Source organism: Crotalus tigris, unplaced genomic scaffold (assembly GCF_016545835.1).
Source record: "Crotalus tigris isolate CLP2741 ecotype Arizona unplaced genomic scaffold, ASM1654583v1 scf7180000024342.5246164, whole genome shotgun sequence".
Classification (NCBI taxonomy): Eukaryota; Metazoa; Chordata; class Lepidosauria; order Squamata; family Viperidae; genus Crotalus; species Crotalus tigris.
In genome coordinates this window covers 4,267,232-4,290,495 of record NW_024100512.1, presented here as the reverse complement: position 1 = coordinate 4,290,495, position 23,264 = coordinate 4,267,232, and the positions used below count along the sequence as shown (strand labels likewise).

General features: G+C 37.6%; 1 protein-coding gene across 1 annotated transcript in view; it reads left to right on the top strand.

Annotated features, from left to right (window-relative positions):
* PXK (PX domain containing serine/threonine kinase like) overlaps positions 1-23,264 on the top strand; it is a 50,619-nt gene that overhangs the window by 16,671 nt on the left and 10,684 nt on the right. Inside the window, 15 exon segments of the mRNA XM_039326681.1 lie at positions 523-570; positions 4,511-4,697; positions 5,726-5,803; positions 6,493-6,566; positions 9,520-9,594; positions 10,525-10,629; positions 11,332-11,433; positions 12,357-12,518; positions 14,657-14,774; positions 15,402-15,480; positions 16,135-16,183; positions 18,617-18,694; positions 19,023-19,109; positions 20,539-20,608; positions 22,944-23,006. Coding sequence (XP_039182615.1) covers positions 523-570; positions 4,511-4,697; positions 5,726-5,803; positions 6,493-6,566; positions 9,520-9,594; positions 10,525-10,629; positions 11,332-11,433; positions 12,357-12,518; positions 14,657-14,774; positions 15,402-15,480; positions 16,135-16,183; positions 18,617-18,694; positions 19,023-19,109; positions 20,539-20,608; positions 22,944-23,006 — 1,375 coding nt within the window.

Here is a 23,264-nt window from a genome sequence, read left to right as displayed (position 1 = left end):
TTGCATGAACATGTTTTTCCTTCTATTGGTCTTGAAATTAAATAATTTAGTTTAATTGATCTCAGATATTAGCAGTACTATATGGGAGAATGAAGAAAAAGTCTGTTATCTCAACCATACCTAATTTTTAAATACCTTTCTCAAACTGCCCCTTACTCTTCCCTTTGTTCCTGGCAGAAGAGACCCAATTTTATAAATGTATGTGGGAATAATTACTCATTATTCATGTCATTAGTCAAGCAAAAGCCCATTAAATTTTCCTGTGCATACTCTATTATTATTTGTGTAATTAAATTGAAATAATTTTGCTCTTATAGGCTCTGTAGAGGAGAAAGCAGTTTTCATTTTTTCCAAATCCTGAAATATTTTGTATCTGACATTGGCATTTCTCCTTCTTATCATGAAATCTTCCAGATGTGGGTCAACAGGAGAAGTTTGAACCTATGTCTGAATTACACATTAGATAAGTTTTAAAGAGTATTTGAATGAGTTGTACCCAACTAATAAAGTGTTATTTTGCAGATTATACGAAGATACAGTGATTTTGATTTGCTGAATAACACTTTGCAGGTACATTATTTGTCTTTTTATGTAAAACTGTTCTTAAATTTTTGATTTGTATATTGTAGCTGTGTCAGTTTTGTTTGTGTTCACTCACATGCTTTTACATTATTTTGTAAGTTTTCTAATAGAAATATGAATTTTAAATAAGTAAACATGCATACATTTTAAATGTCTGTTTCAACATTATTTCAAAACAATATTTATATAATCAGGACTAACTGTTGGGGAGACAAGATCTGTTTTAGAAAATTGAAAACAAAATGTGAAATCTAGTGGCTAGCTAAGTGTTAGTTCAGTGATTAAGCCAAGCAATAGATATTAAGAACAATCTATAAGTGACTATAGAAGAATAATATATGAACATGGGAAAGTTGCAAGTGTTGACACTCAATAATTTAACTTGAAGGCTCCTCTTATTCACTGCTACAAAATCAAAAGTCATATTGATCTTTTAATATGAAGTCCTGACATGCAGCCTAGAGAACCATTTTATCAATTTTGAAAAGCCTTTCTGAATGGTGCTATTTATTGTGGAGTGAAATAGTGTCCTTTTGCTTTTTAAACACTGCAGTAATTGTGTGTTTTTACTTTCCAGGACACTGGTTTCTTTTAGTGTGTGTGGGAAAATACCAGAGAGGCTGTATATTAAAGTGTCTATTGGATTTGCAGGAAGAAGAAGGAAGTTTGTAGCTACGTTATAGTTGTTTTCAACAATTCCCTTACTACTCATGCTTTGTCAGATACTAATAGTAGAAGAGTTGTGTTAATGTGGTTCCATTCACTGATCCTGCTATACATACCACTGGAAATGCACATTACTAGTCTGTGTCCATTCTCAGCATGTGCTGGACTAAAAATACAGTATGTTGAATTTCAAAGAAGGATATATTTTTCAGGTCTAATTTGTGAAGCATCCAAGACCTTTGTTAATGGACAGTATAAGAAATATATTGCAAATATAAAAATGAAATATTATATATAAGCAATTTTATATTGTTATGGAGGGAATCTGAGAGGCCATTAGATAATGGAGGCTTTCATCTCCATGCTTGTCCTTTCATAATGGTGTCAGAAAGGTCATTTATTGGTGCTTATGCTATTCTGAAAGTAATGATTTTCAAGTGACAATATACATTGATAGGGAATATAAGCTTCCTTGTTTATCAAAAAGTCTAATTTATGTCAGTTCTGGAACTGACTGATTGACTTGAATTTGTTGTTTCCATGAGAAGGTGAAAATTTTAACAAGTGAGAAGAAAACTTTTTATCCTGCCATCTTCCTCTTTGGTTATAATGAATGAGCAAGGCACTAGATGTGCTATTTTAGCCATCAATATTTTTTCTGCATTGGCATCAGTAAGCAATTTCTTTTAAAATAACTTGTCCTGAGTACAGTTTGTTTTTTAGATTGTTCCTAAGTTCAAGGATAATTATGCTCTTTCACAATAGCAGTGCAATTGCACATCCAGCTTGCTAATTATTGCTACATCACTTTTTTGGATAAATGTTGCGTAACACAGCGCAGACCATGATAGCATGGACTTAGTACATTAACAAATTCTCCTGTGGGATGTGCAGTGATGGCTTCCTGTCTCTGTGATACATCCACGCTTTTTCTGACCAACACAAGCATCCTGCAAGTTAATCATTCCAGTTTTGTTCAGACGTAGATAAATACAACAGAAATATAAAGCATTTCCTCAGCTAGCCTCAGCAGAATTTCTTGTTATTTCAAAACTGTTGAAATGCATTAATCAAATGTATAATTTCCTTTCCTGAAAATGAATGAGTTCAGTGAGAGTTTCTGTAGAAAAACATTCCTCAGATAAAGGGAAGAAACAGTTCTGCTGTACTCATAAAATCTGTGAACTTTCCTTCCTGTTTCTGTATGAACTGATAATTTGGGTTGTTTTTTATACTTTTTCTTTTGAAAAAAATTGCTGTTTCTGAAAATAATTAAATGTTCCTCGGGACCTCAAAACACCGTAATTTCCCCCCAAAATCCTTTGCATCTTGAGAATACATTTCTTCACATCAACATCCAAAAAACTTCCATCCCATCATAAATATTAATTTTGTGTTATGTGATAGCAGTGAAGTTATTCTCCATATTTTATCACAATGGATGACTTGTGTTAATTGGTTTTTAAAATGTACATTTATTAAAAATTTGGCGGACTGTAACAACAAAAATATAAACAAACCAAAACAGTACAACAGTACTAAAGAAATAAAAAGGGACCATAAAATATAGATCCCTTTTATTTCTATTAGCATAGAACTAATATAGAATCAATTCTTTAGTATATTATTACATCTAGACTATGTAAAATCATTGCCCCATGTTTTCATTTTTAATATATTTACACATTTCCAAAATTGATAAAGAGCACATCTTTTGAATCTATTCTGTAACATTTGGATTGTAAATTTCTTCTCTGCAATGTAAAAGATTATTCCCTTCGCCAAACCTCAGGCTTGAAAAGAATTATTTCCAGTGGTGGGATTCAAATATGTGAACAACCGGTTCTCGACATAGATGCGACTTCTGGAAGTCCATTCAAGGCCTAGGCAACAAAAAATTAGCTACCAGTTCTACCGAACTGGTGCGAACTGGCTGAATCCCACCACTGGCTGTTTCACATGTTTAGTTTAATTCTGTAATCACATCTGCATCTTTAACTGCTGTGATATTCTCTGAATTACGTTAATGTATATAATGATTTGGAGTAAAAAAAAGAGCTAAAATGGGAAATGAGTTAGTGATAATAGAAGTACGTCACAATCTAAATACTTTTTCCTGGAACTAGAAGTTCTAAGATCTTTAAATGTTTCCTCTTAATATGAAAGAATGAGTCAAACTCTGACAAGGGAAATACTTCTGAAAGCTTTTTTACAGTTTCTGCTAAAAAAAGTAGAGAATGCTGACATGCACAGTCTACCTTCATTCCATATTATTTCAAAAACCAAGACTTTGACCAAATGTTGCTATTATGCTTCATTTGCTTATATATCATAGTTTGTTCTGGTGACATAAAGTCATCAGAGTATATTTAGGAATGTAACTTTGGTATGTTTCTAAAATCTGCCATTTTATTGCTAATGAATTAATATAAATCTTTAATTGGAAGCCTTTATTCTGTGTGGGGCAAGTGAGAGTGTTTGACCCTCTCATGTTGCTGAGCAATAGTCCTCAGCATCCTTCACTACGTCTAAGATGGTTAGACCTGTTGAAAGTTACAGGTAGTCCTTGATTTAGGACCACAATTAAGCCCCAAATTTCTGTTGCTAAGCGAGATAGATGTTAAATGAATTTTACCTTGTTTCACAACTTTTCTTGCCACAATTGTTAAGCGAATCACTACAGTTGTTAGGATAGTAAAACAGTTGTTAAATTAAGCTGGCTTCCCCATTGACTTTACTTGTCAGAAGGTCGCAAAAGCTGATTACAAGTCCCCGGGATACTGCAACCATCATAAATATGAACCCGTTGCCAATCATTCAAATTTTGATCACATGACCTTGGAGATGCTGCAATGGTCATAAGGGTGATAAATGGTCATAAGTCACTTTTTTCAGTGCTGTTGTAACTTTGAACAGGTACTAAACAGGTTGTAAGTCGAGGCCTATCAGTATAGCTTCTTATAGAAACCAAACATCCTTGGTTTATCATGATGTGACTTTTTAAGCCATAATTTGCTGTAAGTTTGGTTCATTGAATGAGCCACAGAGGTGTAACTTATATAAAACATTTAAGCTAGAAACCATGAAAAAGGCTGTGTTAGTGTATTGCAATAAACTAACAAACCATCATATGGTTTATGCAGTGTATGAGCCCAGTCAATACTTTTATAAGATGGGATATTGGTTGCGGGTTTTTTTGTTGCAGATGTAATGAATATATTTTGTACTAGTAGTTTTTACTAGGGCTGTTCTTCTTTTCAAGATTTCTGCTCTTAGCCTACCTCTTCCTCCCAAAAAATTGATTGGAAATATGGACCGTGAATTCATTGCTGAAAGACAGAAGGGCCTTCAGAACTATCTCAATGTGATTACTTCAAATCATATCCTATCCAACTGTGAACTAGTAAAAAAATTTTTGGACCCAAACAACTATTCTATTAATTACACGGGTAAGGAGATAATTTATTGAAAAATATTTCAAATATCTACTGCAGATTGCACATATTTCCTCTCTTTTCTGCAAAAGAATCCATGACTTTAGCAGTAGCTCTCTGCATATCTGAAACTAAGGAACTGAAAATATGTCAGTTCTATCAGCTCATGGAAGTGCCAGCACTGTAGACGTGATGTCCTTGTTGGTCTACTCTACTAAAGCATTTCGCAGCTCAAGGATTTCTCCCCCACTGAGCTTTGCTTTCATGTTCAAAGATGAAACACCTGAACACAGTCGGGTGACCTGAGAGTGGAATGTTGCCCTTAGCTTTTGAATTTCCTGGACTCCCTTGTGATTCTGGCTTCAGTGTTTATTCATGGAATGTTGTCATTACTGAGCTCCATGCTTGCAAATCATACTAAAGGAAATTTAGTGAATAGCATATATTCCAGGCAAATGAGACATTATGCTCGCAATTGATTTTAATGTGCCCTTGTATTCAAAAAATAATAATTGGAAGCTGTTGTAGAATATCTTGTTGTATCTCATGCAGGATATTCTGGGCCTGGAGCCTGTATATCTATAAATGTGTCTCTCAGTTAACAGTTTTTTCATTTCTCAGCATGGATGGCTGGGGGGGGGGGAAGTCCTTACGTATTTATTAATTCCCTGAACCAGCATGATGGAAAAAATGTGTTGCCTTACAGAAATTTACAAATATTTCTCCAGATCTCCTACATGCTTAGGTACAAAATCCAGTTTTTTTCCGCCACACAAATTATACATGTATTTTCTAGTATTTTGTGTGGATGAAATTGGAAAAATATGTTATGATGCCTTCATCCTTATTGTTTGACAATTCCTCCTATATCATGTGGCTTGTAGATGTATGCTTTCCAATTTTAGTTTAAGCTTTATCAGCCAACCTAGAGATAACTTACTGTTGAATGTTGACACACTGATAACATTTTAAAGTTGAAATTAACTTTACTGTAGACATTTGTCAATACGGATATAATATCTTTGCAATTCCTATCTCTGCAGAAATTGCCTTACAGCATGTTTCAATGTTTTTTCGGTCGGAACCAAAGTGGGAAGTGGTAGAACCGTTAAAAGATATTGGTAAGAACATTAGTTTATTAGATATATAACATTAATTATATATCACAGACATCAGAATATGTTGTTGCTCTGTCCACCTCTGTATTATTGTGTTTTAATGTAGGTCGTTTTGTAAGCATAAGGAGCAAACTTTGATGCAATTCCTTATTGTCAGAATCAAGATTCTGCTGTCATTCTACTAATCTTATAGATTCCTGCTGTGTGGTCTCCAATCCAACCCTAGACTATAACAGGAGACAAAGGATTTAAATTATCTTTCCTCCCTACTCTCACCAAACAGAGTCCTGATCTATAAAACAAACATTTACAAATTGCTGTGTTTTTTGTTTTTTGCTTGGACCTAAGTCAAAGGGTCTTTCCAGTCTTTAGATCTTAGTAACTGGAAATGCCAAGTGTTGACTGGGTACTTATCACGTACTGTATTACTGAATGTGATGCTTTGCACTGTATTTTAAAACAGCAGTTCTTCTTTTTATCTTGCAATGTGCCTTTTGGAATTGTACAATCAGTAAAAATATTTTTTTGAATGCTCCTATGGTATTGTAAAATACCTCTCTCTCCCTTTCTCTGTCTGTCTCTCTCCCTTTCTCATTTGTATGGCCACTCATTTCACAAGAGCATGACTCTGCATGGTGTACAGCAATTACAACTCATTTTAACCTATTTTGATGAATTGCATGGTTTTTCAGGCTGGAGGATACGAAAGAAATATTTCTTAATGAGGATAAAGAATCAACCAAAGGAGCGACTCGTGCTAAGTTGGGTTAGTTTCTTTTTTTGTGTATGGGGGGAGGCATTATTTTTTTATCAAAATTGCAACATTGATTTTTTTTCTTTATATGCATAAGAATAACTTTCAAAAGAAAACTCTGAGTATCTCTAAAGTTAAGCAACTACTGTGCTGTTATAAAGAGTTTAGTGAGGACCTTAGGGGAAATGTGGAAGAGTCATTGCAAAGGGACTTAGAGAACAATGACATAGTCTAGAGCAGGCGTGTCAAACTCGCAATGTCACATGATGTGTCGCGACATATCGCGACTTTTTTCCCATTGCCTGCAATGGGATGGGTGCAGTTTCAGCATGATGCATCCCGCCCTGGTTTAGAGAGTCAAGCAAATATGAGAAAGAAAGTCAAAATAGGTCCATTTTGATTTTCTTTAATATAAGATAGAGGAGAAACCAGGACAGGCTTTCAAGATTCTGTTATTATATCCTACAACAATAAAATAGCATTTCCTGCAGGTTTGTTTCTTGACTTGGCTTATCTTGAATGGCTGATTTTTGTAAGAAGATATTAATTAGCAGAGAGACTAGACAACATATTCAGTCATTTTATCATTTGTACAGTCCACTGATTTTGCTAAATCAACATTATAGAAAAACTGGAGTAATAACTAAGCATTTGTTTACTGTAAAGACAAAACCCCCTGCAATCTGACACTAGGAATGAGTGATAGAAAAAGACCATCTTGTGTTGATTGGCAATGATTCATTAGATTTCTGTTGCTAAACTGTGAAAGCAATTGGAGAAATGGAAAACAAGTGCTAAATAAGAGACAGATAGTCCTCGATTTATGATTGGTTGATTAGCAACTATTTGAAGGTACAACCTAGCTGAAAAAGAGTATTTATGACCTGGATCTGAAGTGCCAATGATCCCCCCCCCCTCGCAGTCATTTCAGGCATTTTGCAACATGGCCTCATTTACAGCTATTTGCAGCATCCCCTGATCATTTGATTGTGTTTTGTCACAGTTTTGCCAAAAACTAATATTTTTGATTTTCAGCAAAACCATGCCCATGAGAAAGAATGGTTTCGTACTTACAATCACCATGTTCTTTTAATGTCTGCACATTCACACTTAACGATTGCTGTATTCGCTTAACCACCCCTGCAAAAAACATTATAAAATCAGGTCGGTCATGCTTTACAACTGTTATGACTTATGACTATCAGAGGATCCATTATGGTTGTGACTTGAGGACTATCTACGTTAGCTGGTCTCTCTTCTTTCCAGAAGGCTTACGGTTTATCTGACTCTATGATCTTTGCCAGTACATTATGTACAAGGGCAATTTGGAAATAAACCTCTGTTTGGTTATCAATGACAGACACATGCAGATACAGAACTTTTATTACACACATTAGAAAACTACAAAATTACATTACTTTTTGACTCAGCATGTTGTCCTCAATGGAACTGCATTTACATGGAGGGACGTGTGTGGTGGGGTGCCCCAGGGCTCTGTTCTGGGCCCAACGCTCTTCAACATCTTCATTAATGATTAGGATGAAGGGATAAATGGAGAACTCATCAAATTTTCAGACAATACCAAGCTGGCAGGAATAGCCAACGCTCCAGAAGATAGGTTTAAGATACAGAAGGATCTTGACAGACTTGAACATTGGGCGTTATCTAACAAAATGAAATTCAATGGTGAAAAAAGTAAGGTTCTACATTTAGGCATGAAAAACCAAATGCACAGGTACAGTATAGGTGGTACCTTGCTCAATAGTAGTAAATGTGAGAGGGATCTCGGAGTCCTAGTTGACAATCACTTAAATATGAGCCAACAGTGAGCTGCAGCTGCCAAAAAGCCAACACATTGCTAGGCTGCATTAACAGGGATAGAATCAAGATCACTGAAGTGTTAATACCAGTTTATAATACCAGTTTCCTGCCTGAGCAGGAGGTTGAACTAGATGACCTCCAAGGCACCTTCCAACTTTATTATTATTATTATAATTGCCATTTAAATTGAGGCACTTGTCATAACATCTTACAAGGTTTGAAATTGCTTAGTAGTAGGCGCTCAACGCCAAATCTGGGCTATGGAGGTGGATGATCAAAAACATCCCAACAGAACTGCTTCAAAAGTTCTTGGATGTGTCTAGCAGTGTGCGGGTGAGCATTATCATGAACCAATACCACACCGGAAGTGATGCCATAGAAAATCCCCCCAAATGTGAAGATGCCAAAAGAGTACTGCTAGTGAAGTTCATGGAGCATGGTTCGACCATCAGTTCAGAAGTCTACTGTGAAATGTTATGAAAACTCAGATGAGCCATCCAGAACAAGCCATCGAGAATACGTTGGGGCATGCTGACTTCCGATGTGTTGGTTCACGATAATGCTCGCCCGCACACTGCTAGATGCACCCAAGAACTTTGGAAGCAGTTCTGTTGGGATGTTTTTGATCAACCCCCCCCCATAGTCCAGATTTGGCATTGAGCGACTACTACTGAGGAATTAATAGTAGTAACACGTTATGACAAGTGCCTCAATTTGAATGGCGGTTATGTCGAAAAGTAATGTAATGTTGTAGTTTTCTAATGTGTATATAAAAGTTCTGTCTCTGTGAGTGTCTGTCATTGATAACCAAACGGAGATGTATTTTTGAATTGCCCTCATAGCATCTGGATCCTGAACACTGTGACAATATTGTCTAGGTTCCCTCTATGCCAAGCAAAATTCATTCTTCTGTCTTGTCCAATTGCATTTACTAAAGAAGAAAAAGAAGGGGTTTATGTGATCATTTTATCTGCTTTCACATATCTCAAGAGTTTCTATAAGGGAAAAATACTACACCGTTTTTTAACAAATGAAAGTATTGGAAGTGACTCCAATTCCATTTCTGAATGACATCAAAAGTAAATATTTAAATATAACAACACTTTTACACATTGCAACATTTAGTAACTTATTACATTTTTAGGCTGACCTGGGTCCAGATAAATATTTACCTGACAGAGATCTTCAATGTGCTGTCAAGTTTCTTTCTTCCTGTTCGGTAAGTAGATAATTAGCTTTAAACAGGCAAATTAGCATTTGTACATAGATTACATAGAGATCACAACTGAAGATTTGTCCATGATTCATCTTGATTTTAGAGACTGGCCTATAGATTATCATCTAACTTAATTTATGAAGAGGAAATACTGATTCTTTGTACAGATGGATCTCTTGTCCCTATCTTCTTTCCTCCCTTTCTCCCATTTGCAGATTTCCACCAGAACAGTGATGGCGAACCTTTTAAAGACCGAGTGCCCAAAAACTGCCCCGCCCCACCCGCCTGCCCCGCCCCACCCACCTGCCCCGCCCACCCACAGAGCCACCTACCACCTCCATGGCCCGCCACAGCAGATTGCCCAGGCGGCCCTGAAGTGCCTTGGCAGCCAAGCCCTCCGCCCACATCCCGCAGCAGCATCTGCACGCAATGGGGATCAAGGGTAGAATCTTGTCCCCGCTGCCTGGCTGCCATGTCCTTGGCTGCGCTGCTCCATGCGGGCCGTACCCAGGGGCAACTCTCCTCTGGGGGGGCTGCTGGTGAGGGAGCTGCAGGGGGAGGCGGAGCTGGGGCGATGGCGCACGTGCCCACAAAGAGGGCTCTGAGTACCCCCTCTGACATGAGTGCCATAGGTTTGCCACCACTACACTAGAATATTTTTTTCAAAAAATGAAAGCTTTTATGTGCCTTAAGCTCAGAGGCTAAAGTTGTATTACTAATTCACATCTATAATATGGCTAGCCAAGTTTTCTGTATGTTGCAAGCCAGCTTAGAAAAAGTTTATCTAATTCAAGTATATCTTGAATTGTGATCCTATCACTCCAATGCATGATTCACTCTCATTTAAGTTGCTGGGGAATGGGGATTGGGGAAGGCTTTATATAAATGTGTATTCCATGAAAGTAATGTTAATTTATTTTATTTTCTGGACAGCATCCTTATATTTACAAAGTCATTTTTGCTACAGCCAGTGAATCTTGTGCACTAGTAATTAGACACTTCAGTGAAAAAGGAACTCTAAAAGACCTTATTTATAAGGTAATGTAAATAACATAGATTTGGTGATGTATTTCATACATGTGCAACATGTATATTTAGGATTTAATTGATTAAGACTACAGCTTGACTAATGCATTTGCTTTGGTGTTACCTTTTGTTTTGTGGTATTCTATTTTCCTCTTTTTGTAACTGCAAACCACCCAGAGATGCTCAGAGACACAAAATATTAATAAATTAATAATAATTCTTCTGTTTTGTGGGCAGTAACTACACATAAATTTAGCCCCCCTTTCTGTGATTAGCACCTTGGGAAATTTCATCTCCCAACATCCTTTAACCGTGGTTTTAAAGAAGAGATTAGATAACCAGTTGTCTGAAATGATATGTAAGGGTTTCCTGTTTGAGCAAGGGGTTGGACTAGAAAACCTCCAAGGTCCCTTCCAACTCTGTTAGGATACAAAAATTTTGTAGCTAAGATAGGCGGCTATAAAAATTGAATAAGTAAATAAATATACATAACACTGAGCTGGCAAGTAGCATCTTCAGTGGCATTTTATCTTTTATCCAAGAGAGAATTTCAACGTTAATTACTGATTAACCATATTTAAATAGTTTAAAGATTCATAGTTAGTTGAGTTGTGTCAGTTCTTGAATCACTTTATCTGCTATTAGCAATAAGATCTTTTTTTTTTTTTTTTGGTATTTGACACTTGTAACCATAGTAGGGATTTCTTTTGAAAGGCAAAACCAAAAGATCCATTTCTGAAGAAGTACTGCAACCCGAAGAAAATTCAAGGTCTTGAACTTCAACAAATTAAAACATTTGGCCGACAAATTTTGGAGGTAAAAAAGCTTCAATCCTCTATATGAATTTTGATGGGGCCTCAAGACATAATCATTTGAAAGATAAAAAAAATTACATCTGTCGGAGGATAATAACAAGTGTACCAAACACTATATTTCACTGCGTCTTTAAACATATAAGTTAAAAATACAATTTTTATATCTAAAATCCCCTCCCTCCAAAAAACCAGTTTTTTTTTTAGAGAATTTTGTCCTTGCTTAGTATACTTAGGATGAAAAAAAGTATTGGAAGAAATGGCACTAAATCCTTGTCTAAATCATCCAATATATATTAGATATTGTTGTTAATTGCGAAGTTGTGTCCGACCCATCGCAACCCCATGGACAATGTTCCTCCAGGCCTTCTTGTCCTCTACCATCTTCTGGAGTCCATTGAAGCTCACGCCTACTGCTTCAGTGACTCCATCCAGCCATCTCATTCTCTGTCGTCCCCTTCTTCTATTGCCCTCAATCTTCCCAGCATTAGGCTCTTCTCCAGTGAGTCCTTCCTTCTCATTAGGTGACCAAAGTATTTGAGTTTCAACTTCATTATAAATACCTAATCAAAGAATTCAGAAGGGAGATATGCCATTTGGAACACAGTGTTGGCTTGTATAGCAGAGTATATCCTTCTATGGATAACATGAGATTGATAAGGTAATCCTCGACTTACAATCATAATTGAACCCAGAATTAATTGTAAGTTGTAGTGGTTGTTAAGCGAATTACCATTGATAGTGACCGATTTTTGTAGCAGTACAGCCTTTTTGTAGCAGTCATTAAGCGAATCATTGGTCATTAAATGAATGCCATCTGTTTTCCCCAATGGGCGTTTTTAGCAGTTGAAGCTGGGATATCTCTGGAAAAATGCTGTTCATTTTCTGATTGTCAGACTGAAATATTTTTTGTGTTTGGTGCTCTAGGTCTTAAAGTTCTTGCATGAGAAAGGATTCCCCTATGGCCACCTTCATGCTTCCAATGTTGTGCTGGAAGGAGACACGTGTAGGTTACTGGATTTGGAGAATTCTCTTCTGGGGCTCCCGTCCTTCTATCGATCCTACTTCACACAATTCCGTAAAATTAATGTAAGTGGAAGCAAATATTTTGGCAGATAGGAATTAATTTTTAATGTGATGCATGGTAATAGTTTGTTTAAAACAAAGCAAAAAGCCTTCTAATGTTGTGAGAAAATAATTTAATCCAAGAAGCATACAGAAATGTGGATTGCTTCATACATTCTGCTTCTCTAGGGTAATTCAATCATGTCCCCTGGTTCCTATGACCGATGGGTTGAGTGGGCCTATTGAGTGCTTAACAACTCTATATAAGCATGAAGTATAAAGTAAATCATACATTTCTGCCCTTTTGTGTTCAAAATGAAGAGTTCATCTTTCAACTTAGAAAGAAAAAGAACAGGAAATATTACACAAAAGGCAACTAGAAGCAGCAGAAGGAGAACTATTATCTAATTATGAAATGCAATTTTAGGGTCCTGCTTTTTCCAGAAGACTCTTCTAGTAGACAAGAAACATATAGTTGCAATTCATTTGCTGCACAAATACCAGTTGCCTTTTCCTAAAGATGTAGTTATGGAGAGCTCACTTATTAAAAGAGATGCACAATCTATATAGTCCAAAAGCCATGTAATTTGGAAAGATAAATTTTAGTTTATATCTTGGCGTCAGTTTTGGGGCATGATTTGCAAGACAAAACTCGAATGGGTGTAATTTTTGTGTTTCAAAATTGTGCATCCCAGTATTACATGATTAAGGATAATAACAGTTTGTGGAGGGATTTTTTTTTTTTAAAAAAAGTAACTAGAAAAGGCTTTCTCGCACTGTTATAATGCTATTCCTAAAATCACCTATTTTTGTGTGAGAGCTCTTCAAGCTACCTTGACTTGGACTTCATATTTTTAATTAAAAGGCTTGTTGAACAAACGGTGTAAAAATGCTTAAGAGTTCTTTTGTTTGAGTTTCTTAAGAGCCAGCAGAATCTCCTAAACTAGGGGTTTCCAACCAGGGATGCGAGATGATATTCCAGGGGGTGCGAAAACTTGGGTTTTCAAAATTATAGTGTATATGCATAATTCATTGCCATTATTTTGAACTTTTGTAAGGGGTGTGAGAATATATCAGAAGCATTCTAGGGGTGCGGGGTATAGAAAAGGTTGGGAGCCGCTATCCTAAACATATATGAGCCTTCTTATATTATAATATAGTTCTACTATTGACTACTCCAAAGTTCTATTTATTCAATTTATAATTATGGTAGCCCACCATAAAGGGTGCTCCAAGGAGCTAACAATATATTTTAAGAGATAAAATTATAATAATAACATAAATTGAGTAATTAAAATGCAATAAAAGGATACCAAAGAAGGATTTTTTTTTAATAAATTAAAATTCATGTCGGTTCACCATAAATCCCAACTGCCTATAGCTGTGGTGGCGAACCTATGGCACGTGTGCCACAGGTGGCACGCAGAGCCCTCTCTGTGGGCACGCGTGCCGTCACCCCAGTCCTAAGACTTCAGCTGGATTTTATAAAACCCTTTTCTCTTTCGGCCTCCACCGCCGTGTGCAAAAAAAAAAAAAAAAAAAGGTTCAATCAATCAATCAATTTCAACTTCTCGTGGAAAAGAAAAGATCTCACAAAGTTGGAATTGATTGATTGAACTTTTTAGTCCGACCCAGTCTGCCGTTACCACCGCAGCCATGTCCCAATGGGCTACGCCCACCTGGCACCCAACGATACATAAGTGGGTTTTGGGTTGCAGTTTGGGCACTCGGTCTCTAAAAGGTTCACTATCACTGGCCTGTAGAAATAGACTATTTTTGTAGGATTTACTTGTTTGGTAGGAGATTGGATTTTGTAAGCTCCCTAAAAATCTGCTGAAACAGGCGGCCATAATAAATTTAAATAAATACAAAATTCCAAAATATGGAGTAGTCTCCCATGTGTTTTCATCAGGTATTCTCCAGGGATGGGACTAGAAAAAAGATGCGTCACAAATATCTTCAATCTCCATTTTAGTAAGATTTTGCTCTAGATAAGTCCATGTGTATCGATGGTTGTCGTTTATACTTTAAATTTTTTCCCCCACACCTAATTGTGTCTTAAATGCTTTGCATCACTCATCCAAACTGAGAATGGGGGCACAATATTAATGTGATATTATTAAATTATTTTACCAAGTCTTATTTTGTTTTCATTCTTGTAGACTTTAGAAGCTATAGATGTGCACTGCTTTGGACATTTGCTATATGAAATGACATATGGGAGACCCCCAGATTCTATTCCAGTGGACAGTTTCCCTCCTGCACCATCCATGTCTGTAGGTCAGTGAATAACGTGGATCAGTGTTCATCTTATTTTAAACAGAAACTTGAATTATTCATATAATTTTAAGACATATGTTAAGACAAAGATATAAGCCAGGGGTAGGCAACCTTGGCTCTTTTATGACTCGTGGACTTCAACTCCCAGAATTCCTGAGCCAGCCATGCTGAGGTTTCCAAGCTCAGCCATGCTGGCTCAGGAATTCTGGAAGTTGAAGTTCAGAAGTCATAAAAGAGCCAAGGTTGCCTACCCCTGATATAAACTAAAGCACATGAGAGGATAGAATCATCTCCTGATAGAATCATCAAGGGGACACCTCATGCATTGTATGCAGGAATGTATAGGCTACGTGGATATTTCTCTGTAATGAAAAGCTAAATCTTTGGGCTGGTGGTAGGAGATGTGTGGGGGAAATTCTTAATCTTTTGCCCCCAGTTTCCTCCCACTATGTGATTGTAGCCTGTATCAGTATACAATTAAGTTTTGCTAATTTAAAAGTCAGTAAAGTCTCTGTGCCAAGTTCATAATCTGATTTTAAAAAGGTACTGTGAGGCCTACATGTGAATGGTGCCTTATGTCCAACTTTGTATTAGAATCTCTGTTTTCCTCCTCTCTTCTCTTTCTAGTGACCGTTTTAGAATCTATTATTTCTCCTGAGGCCATGAAGAACGGTATGCCAACTGTCTCCAGGCTGCTACAAATGCCGTAAGTCTGTAGTAATGAAGTAGAACACACAGATATTGAGAAATGATTTGAAGAAGAATGAGGCAGAAACCTAAACAGAATAGAAGGAATCCTCAAGTTACAACCACAATTGGGCCCAAAATTTCTGTTGCTAAGCAAGGTAGTTATTAGATGAATTTGGCCCCATTTTACTACATTTTTTGCCACAGTTATTAAGCAAATCATTGCCGTTGTTAAATGGATCATGTGATTGTTAAGTGGATCTGGCTTTCCCCATTGACTTTGCTTGTCAGAAGCTGCTAGGAAGGTTACAAAGTGTGATTGCACGATGCCAGGACAGCGCAACTGTCATAAATACATGCCAGTTGCCAAGCCTTCAAATTTTGATCACCTGACTACAAGGAGGCTGCAACAGTTGTAAATGTGAAAATCAATCATAGGTCACTTTCAATGGTGTTGTAAGTTCAAATGGTCACAAAAAGAATGGTTATAAGTCAAGGACTGCCTATGTAGACTTTACTTGAAGCTGCTGGTTAAACCCAACTGGTATAACAAAACCATGTACCTACATTTCCAGTAAGTTTGTGCAAAAGAAGCAATTTAAGTCCAAGTGCAAATTGTAGGATGGTTATGCTTTCTTTCAGGTGACTGGTTTTTTTTTTTTATTTCCATTAGGTTATTCAGTGATGTTCTTCTAACAAATTCAGAAAAAACACAGTTTAAGGTACAGTTGAATGATATTATTTGGTTTGGGAGTATGTTTCAATCTAGCAATGCTTCACATGACATACGATTATTAGCTCATTGCTACTTCTTCACCAATTGTTCTAGATCGTTATGTCATTTTAGGCCACTTCCACATTAGGATTCTGCATCTGCTTCAAAGCAGCTCCAGATTTTGATTGTCTCGGGATCTTAGTAATTCTGTACTGCTAAACTGACTTAATCTACCTTTTTCTCTGTTTTAATTTAAGCTGTCCTTTGCTCTCTTTGACAACATTCTTTAAAACTATATTTTTCTCCTTGTACACTTTATATAATGTAATTTCCTCTCTCTCCATCTTACACTTATGGGCATTTTTATCATCAGTTTCTCCCACTTTATCATTCCATTCCACATCATTTTGTATATTTCCTAGTATAAAACTTCACACCTTCTATCTCATTCTGTAAAAAAAATTATTTTTATTTTTGTCCCATGAAGTTTCCATGCCTTCTTTCCATTCATTATGTTGGGGGAGAAATGTATCTCCTACTACCTTTTCATACAAGACTTGTACTTTCATTTCCTGCAGTTTCTCTACTTTCACTTTTTTCCCCACTGTTTTCCTTTTTCCCATTTTTTTCCTAAAGCCTGCTATTAACGCTATCAAGAAATGAATGATGTGTCCCACAAAACTTCTGATCACACTTGTGTCTTCTACTAAATCTGCCATGTATTCAAAACAAACAAACTTTATTCTAAATCATTCATCTCTTTCATTTTGGAGTTTCTAAACAGCCTATAGCAGGGGTAGGCAACTTTGGCTCTTTTATGACTCGTGGACTTCAACTCCCAGAATTCCTGAGCCAGCCATTGCTGAGGAGAAAGGGAGAGGTTTCCAAACTGAGCCATGCTGGCTCAGGAATTCTGGGACTTGACGTCCATGAGTCATAAAAGAGCCAAGGTTGCCTGACCCTGGCCTATAGTAATCACTTTTTCACTCATTTCATAGACACTGTCTCAGAGAGCCAGTTTGTCTAGTGCAGTGGTTCTCAACCTTTTTAATGCCGCGATCCCAACTGGTCGTAAGTCGAGGACTACTCAACCGGTCGTAAGTCGAGGACTACTCAACTGGTGCAGCACCATTTGCAGAATGGGACTTTTGGCGGGCTCAGCAGGGCAGAGACAGCCTGGACAATTCCTATTGGCTTTTGAAAGCCAATAGAATTAGACTCTATTCAAGAGAGTCTATTCTATTGGCTTTCAAAAGCCAATAGAATAAAGGAGTAGCACAGCTAAGGAAAAGGGGGAAAAAATGGCGGACTGCGTTGTTTGGCGACCCCCATGAAATGGTCGTTCAACCCCAAATGGGGTCCCGACCCACAAGTTGAGAACCACTGGTCTAGTGGTTAAGGCACAAGGCTAGAAAACTGAAGACTCTGAAATCAAGTCTTGCCTCAGCCATCAAAGCCAGCTGGGTGACTGGCCCAGTCACTCTCTCCTAGCCCAACCCACCTCACAGGGTTGTTGTGAGGAAAATAGGAAGAGGAAGGAGTGCTGGATATGTTCGCTGCCTTGAGTTATTTGTGAAGGTAATGAAAGAGTATAAATAAATACTCACTTTCATACATTCATTCATGTCAGAATAAATGAAAAACTTTTTCCTTGGATAATATTTGTTTACAATGATTCACATTTTTTTCTAAAACTCATAACTGGTTCTTCCGTAATATCCCTCACTAGAGTATAACATGCTATATCATCTTTTTGATTTCCTACCACATCTTGGTGGTTCCTATGTTCTAACATACATATTACCTATTTATTTTTAATTAAACCTACACTTTTACTTTCTTGCATGAATTCATCAACTATACAACACAGTGTTTCATTCAGATCTGTTCTGTTTTCCCCCTCTTTTAGCATCACAGAGGAGACTCAATATATTCCCCCTCCACTCTTTCATATGATAATTCGTGCCTTTTACAATTCACTTTGCTTACATTCCAAGTTGCATTACAGCATTTTACAAGGCATGAGCATCACAAGAGGGTCCAAAATATTGAATTCTGGTTTCCATTGTGACTTCGGTTAATTGAGAGTTTCATATAGCATGGTTCAAGTAAGACAGAGGAGGAATAGAATGGAATAAATGTCAGCTTTAGTCACAGCAAAAGTTACTATTTTTGATCTCATTAATAAACTTAACTGATTCTTCTGTTTACCTCAGTAAATATTTTCAACAGTCCCATATTTAGCTCTTCTGCTTCTGATCTTGTTTCTCCATTCTTTGTGGAGAGAAAATCCTGCTTTGCATTATATTAATCAGAATAAACAGGAGGATTTGCTCTTTTTTGCTACAGGGCTTCATTTGACTATTAATTAACATGAACATTTCCATATGGGTGTCAGTATCTATGATTGTAATTTTGAAAACTTTTCTCTCTTTATCAGATTCCAGCCAAGTTAAAAGAAGCTTTAAGGATTGCCAAAGAATGTATAGAGAAGAGACTAGTAGAAGAACAGAAACTGGTAACTTATAAACTTTATTCTATGCTCCCATGATCAACATTTGTAATACGCTGCAATAAGAAGCACAGCAAATAATATGTAAATAAGAATGTATTTTCATGGAGAGGCCTGTCTTCTGCTGAGGACTCAGCCATTTGTTTAAAAGAAAGAAAAGCCATTTTAGGAAGAAAAGTGACAAGATGAGCAGCATAGAAATTTAACAGATAAACGAACAAACGAAGCAATAAATAAATGTACCAAAGGAGATTTAAGAAGGTATTAGGGATTTTTGCATTTAAAATGTAGCATGCTTTGTCCTAAGTCCATACTTTTCTTTTTCCACTGAAAGATTCATCAGCACAGAAGATTGACAAGAGCTCAATCACATCATGGTTCAGAAGAAGAGAAAAAAAGGAGGAAAATCTTGGCACGGAAAGTAAGGCCCTGCCCAGCTTAAAATAAATGCAGCATATTTCCAACCAGTTTTTCCAATGATATTTTCTTAACAAATATTTAAACAACCCTGAACTGCTATGTCAACTGTTCCTTGGAAGAATTTGAAGTATTGTAGAAAATTTGGAAAGCGAATTTCTTTTCTTCCAATATCTACTGAGAAAAAGCATACAATTTTTTGTGATAACCTGGGATTTAGATATATAGATATTGCCATTTCTCGTTGACTTGCAATAATCCTATGTCACCTGTATGGCTTTCTTGAGATAAAGTTATATTTTGATTTTTTTTTGTGTAGAAATTCTCACCCCCCCCCCAAAAGACATTATATCCTGAAATGGCAGCTCTCGGTTCATATTAGTCATCTGTTAATGTGGCATACTACATTATTCTGAGCCAAATTGGTACTCTTAGAAAGAGTTTTCCATGAAAAAAATCTGCAGTTGCAGGAAACTTTCTGCCTGTGACATCTGTCCCTTTTCCACGTTATCTGCATGGGGAAACAGTTGTCAGTTATCAAATGTAATGATATGGGAAGACTCAGACTATGAAGTTTTAACACAGCTTTAATACTGATGATCTGCAACTGCAGTTAAACTTTGGGGTCCATTTACTATTCATAGTCTGCAAACCATACTTAATTGTACAGTAAATGCTAACTGGGTTAAAATTAAGTAAAATGGAATGGAATGCCAGGTTGAAATCAAGGATGGTTCTCATTGCTAGTGCTACCAATCAAAAGGCAAATCTAAATAATAATAGTAATAATAATAATAATAATAATAATAATAATAATAATAAAAAGTTGGAAGGGACCTTGGAGGTCATCGAGTCCAACCCCCTGCTCAGGCAGGAAACCCTACACCATTTCGGACAAATGGCTGTCCAGTCTCTTCTTAAAAACTTCCAGTGTTGGAACATTCACAGCTTCTGGAGGCAGGTTGTTCCACTGGTTAATTGTTCTAACTGTCAGGAAGTTTCTCCTTAGTTCTAGGTTGCTTCTCTCCTTGATTAGTTTCCATCCGTTGCTTCTTTTTCCTGCCTTCAGGTGCTTTGGGGGATAGGTTGACTCCCTCTTCTTTGTGGCAGCCCCTGAGATATTGGAACACTGCTATCATGTCCTTTTTTTTTCATTAGACTAGACATACCCAATTCCAGCAGCCGTTCCTTATATGTTTTAGCCTCCAGTATGACCTCCCTGTCATACTTTTCTTTCTGGTAAGTAAGAATCAGAAAAAAAAAATGGCTAGAAAGCAAGAAAGGGCCACAAGTGGAAGATAGTTTAGGAAAGTTCTTGGCAGAAAAGGGAGTTGTGTAATAAAACCTTGTCCAGTGGCAACCTGGTATACGAGCAGCAATTTACCAAGCAAATGGAAACTAATGAGTTTTTCTTTTCTTTCTGCTGTTTGAAGAAATCTAAGCGCTCAGCCTTTGAGAATGGAGAAGATCAGTTGATGAAATATAGCAACTCAAACAATTCAGGTAACCAAGTTTGGTTTTCCCTGTGATGCCTGGCACTGAAGTGTTCGTTTTTCTCATAGGGAGAGCCTGTGGCCTCTCCGGGGTTTTGCTTGTTGTTCTGGCCATGGATTGGGGAAGCTTTCTCCGTAAGGATAAGCTGCAATATTTAGGAATTCCTGGGGTTTAGTTTTTCTTATTATGAAAATAAAGAGCAGGGCTTACTTACCACTGCCACTTTTCCAAAGGAGCACCATGGGAACGTGGGAACGAACGGGAATGCTAGCATGGGGCGGGTCTCCGCAGCCCGTTTATGCTTGTGCCGCTAGCCCAGGCGGTTTGCTTGGCCTCTTTGCGCATGCACATCAATTTTGAAGCTGCTCTCCTTCCCTCTGGTCCTTGAGCCCAGAAAGATTGGAGACCTCTGATATACGTGGTTTGTGCTGGAGTACAAACCCAACCAGTGCTGGACCTGCCCAAATATGACAGCCAAACATGAGGTGACATCGATTGAGGGAAAAGCCCCAGATGACCCTTCAGAATGCTGTTAACCATTCTGAGTGCAGAGCTAATTTGCCCCCTGTGGTCCACCCTGGATAGCATAAGAGAGCCTGAACCAAATGGACTAGCAATCATAGACAGCCAAACAACTACTCTGTACTAACACTGTAGTCTCCTGGCTAATGTACCATCACCATGTGCTAAATAAATAAATAATTGCCAATTGTATCCTGGATCCCTGCCCATTGTGGCTGCTTCCAGAAACGCACGAAGATGTACCGCCTGGATCCTGGAGGTTGTCAGTATCCCTTTGTAAGAGACACAGCTATTAGCAGACTTAAAATTCCCTGCTGGGACTGGGAATTGAAGATCTTGGATTGGAGGCACGTTTCTGCAGTGGTTATGTTCCTTCTTCAATGTGTAGTTTCAATCTGTTGTGGTGGAAATTGAGAAGTCAGCCCAGTGTGCCTTATCGTATGGGATGCACCTGGGGTCAATCCTGTTTCAGCTGCCTTTTAACATCTGTATGAAATTGTTGGGGCCGGTCAATTGACTGGAGTGCTATCTTGACTATACTGGTGGTACACATCGCCCCCTTCAGGCTGGAGGGAAGATGCTATTGAAGTTCTTGTTCAGAGCTTGGAGGCTATGAAGGTCTGGATCAGTGGTTCTCAATCTTTTTAATGCCCCACCCCCCCCAACCGGTCGTAAGTCGAGGACTACTCAACCGGTCGTAAGTTGAGGACTATTCAACTGGTGCAGCACCATTTGCAGAATGGGACTTTTATCGAGCTCAGCAGGGCAGAGACAGCTTTTGAAAGCCAATAGAATTAGACTCTATTCAAGAGAGTCTATTCTATTGGCTTTCAAAAGCCAATAGAATAAAAGGGAGTAGCACAGCTAAGGAAAAGAGGAAAAAAATGGTGGACTGCGTTGTTTGGCGACCCCCGTGAAATGGTCATTTGACCCCAAATGGGGTCCCACCCCACAGGTTGAGAATCACTAGTCTGGATGGAAAGAACAAGCCAAAGCTAGGCAAAACTACCATTTGTGAAGCACTGTTTTTCCCCCCTTTGGACAAACAGGCACTACCTATGAAAGAAACGATTAGCATTTTAGGATCTTCCTGGATTCGCAGGTCTTATTGAAACAACAATTAGAGGCCATAACTAGAAGGGTCCTTGCCCAGCTTCAGCTGGTATGCCATTTGGGGTCTTATATGGTGTCGGAGTACTTATCTTGCTACTAGCCAGATAAAATATTGCAGTGTTAGCAAGACACTGGACTCAGAAATTACAACTGGTCCAGAGTGTATCAACAGATTCCTAGTGTTGGGAATATATAACAGCAATACTAATGTCCTGCAAGGAACCAAGAACGATAGGATGAATTGCACAGGATAGTTTCTTTATTGCTGTTCGCCTGTAGACAGGAATCTTGCCCGACTAAAGTACACTCTGCATAGCAATGAGCTAAATGTTATAGAGGTTTTAGGGAGGATTCCTTCTGAGCATCTTTTTGCGTACCAAGGACTCAAGACTGATTTAACTTTTTGTTCTTTGAGAAAGAGCCGCCTTCTTTTTGCAAGCCAGCTGCAGAATCTATCATACCTGCATGATAGACCTGGATATGTGACCAGGATTGACCCAATTTACAAGAGCATTAAGGGAGAAACTATTTGTGATTTTAGCGGTATATAAATTTAGCAAATGACTATATATGTGTGTATAGTTTGGCCCGAAGCCCCTTTTATATTACTACTTTGGGAGGTACACTTTAGTTTGGAAGTCTCTCACTAAAAAAATAGATGTTGAAACTGAAATTACCTTCATGCTAATTATGAATATTTCTTATCCAGCAGGGTCTGGGACAAGTTCCCCTCTAACATCACCTTCCTCTCCTGTTCCTCCTCCTACAGCAGGTGAGTTGAAGAATCAGTATCCTGCATGCTCATCTAACTTCTAATGGGCCACCTTGTCCTTCATGGGTCATGAAAACGTGTGGCTTTTGGCTTCTGTAAAAATGAAACTAAATAAAAAAGGTTTTTTTTCCCTCTCATAATGAAGGAAAATATTTCCACGTTCTAGTACATCCATTTATTTTTTGAAGTGTTCTTGCTGCATACTTTGTACTAACCTAATCTCTTTCCCTTGTAAGTTTTAAGAAGAATCCATATGTA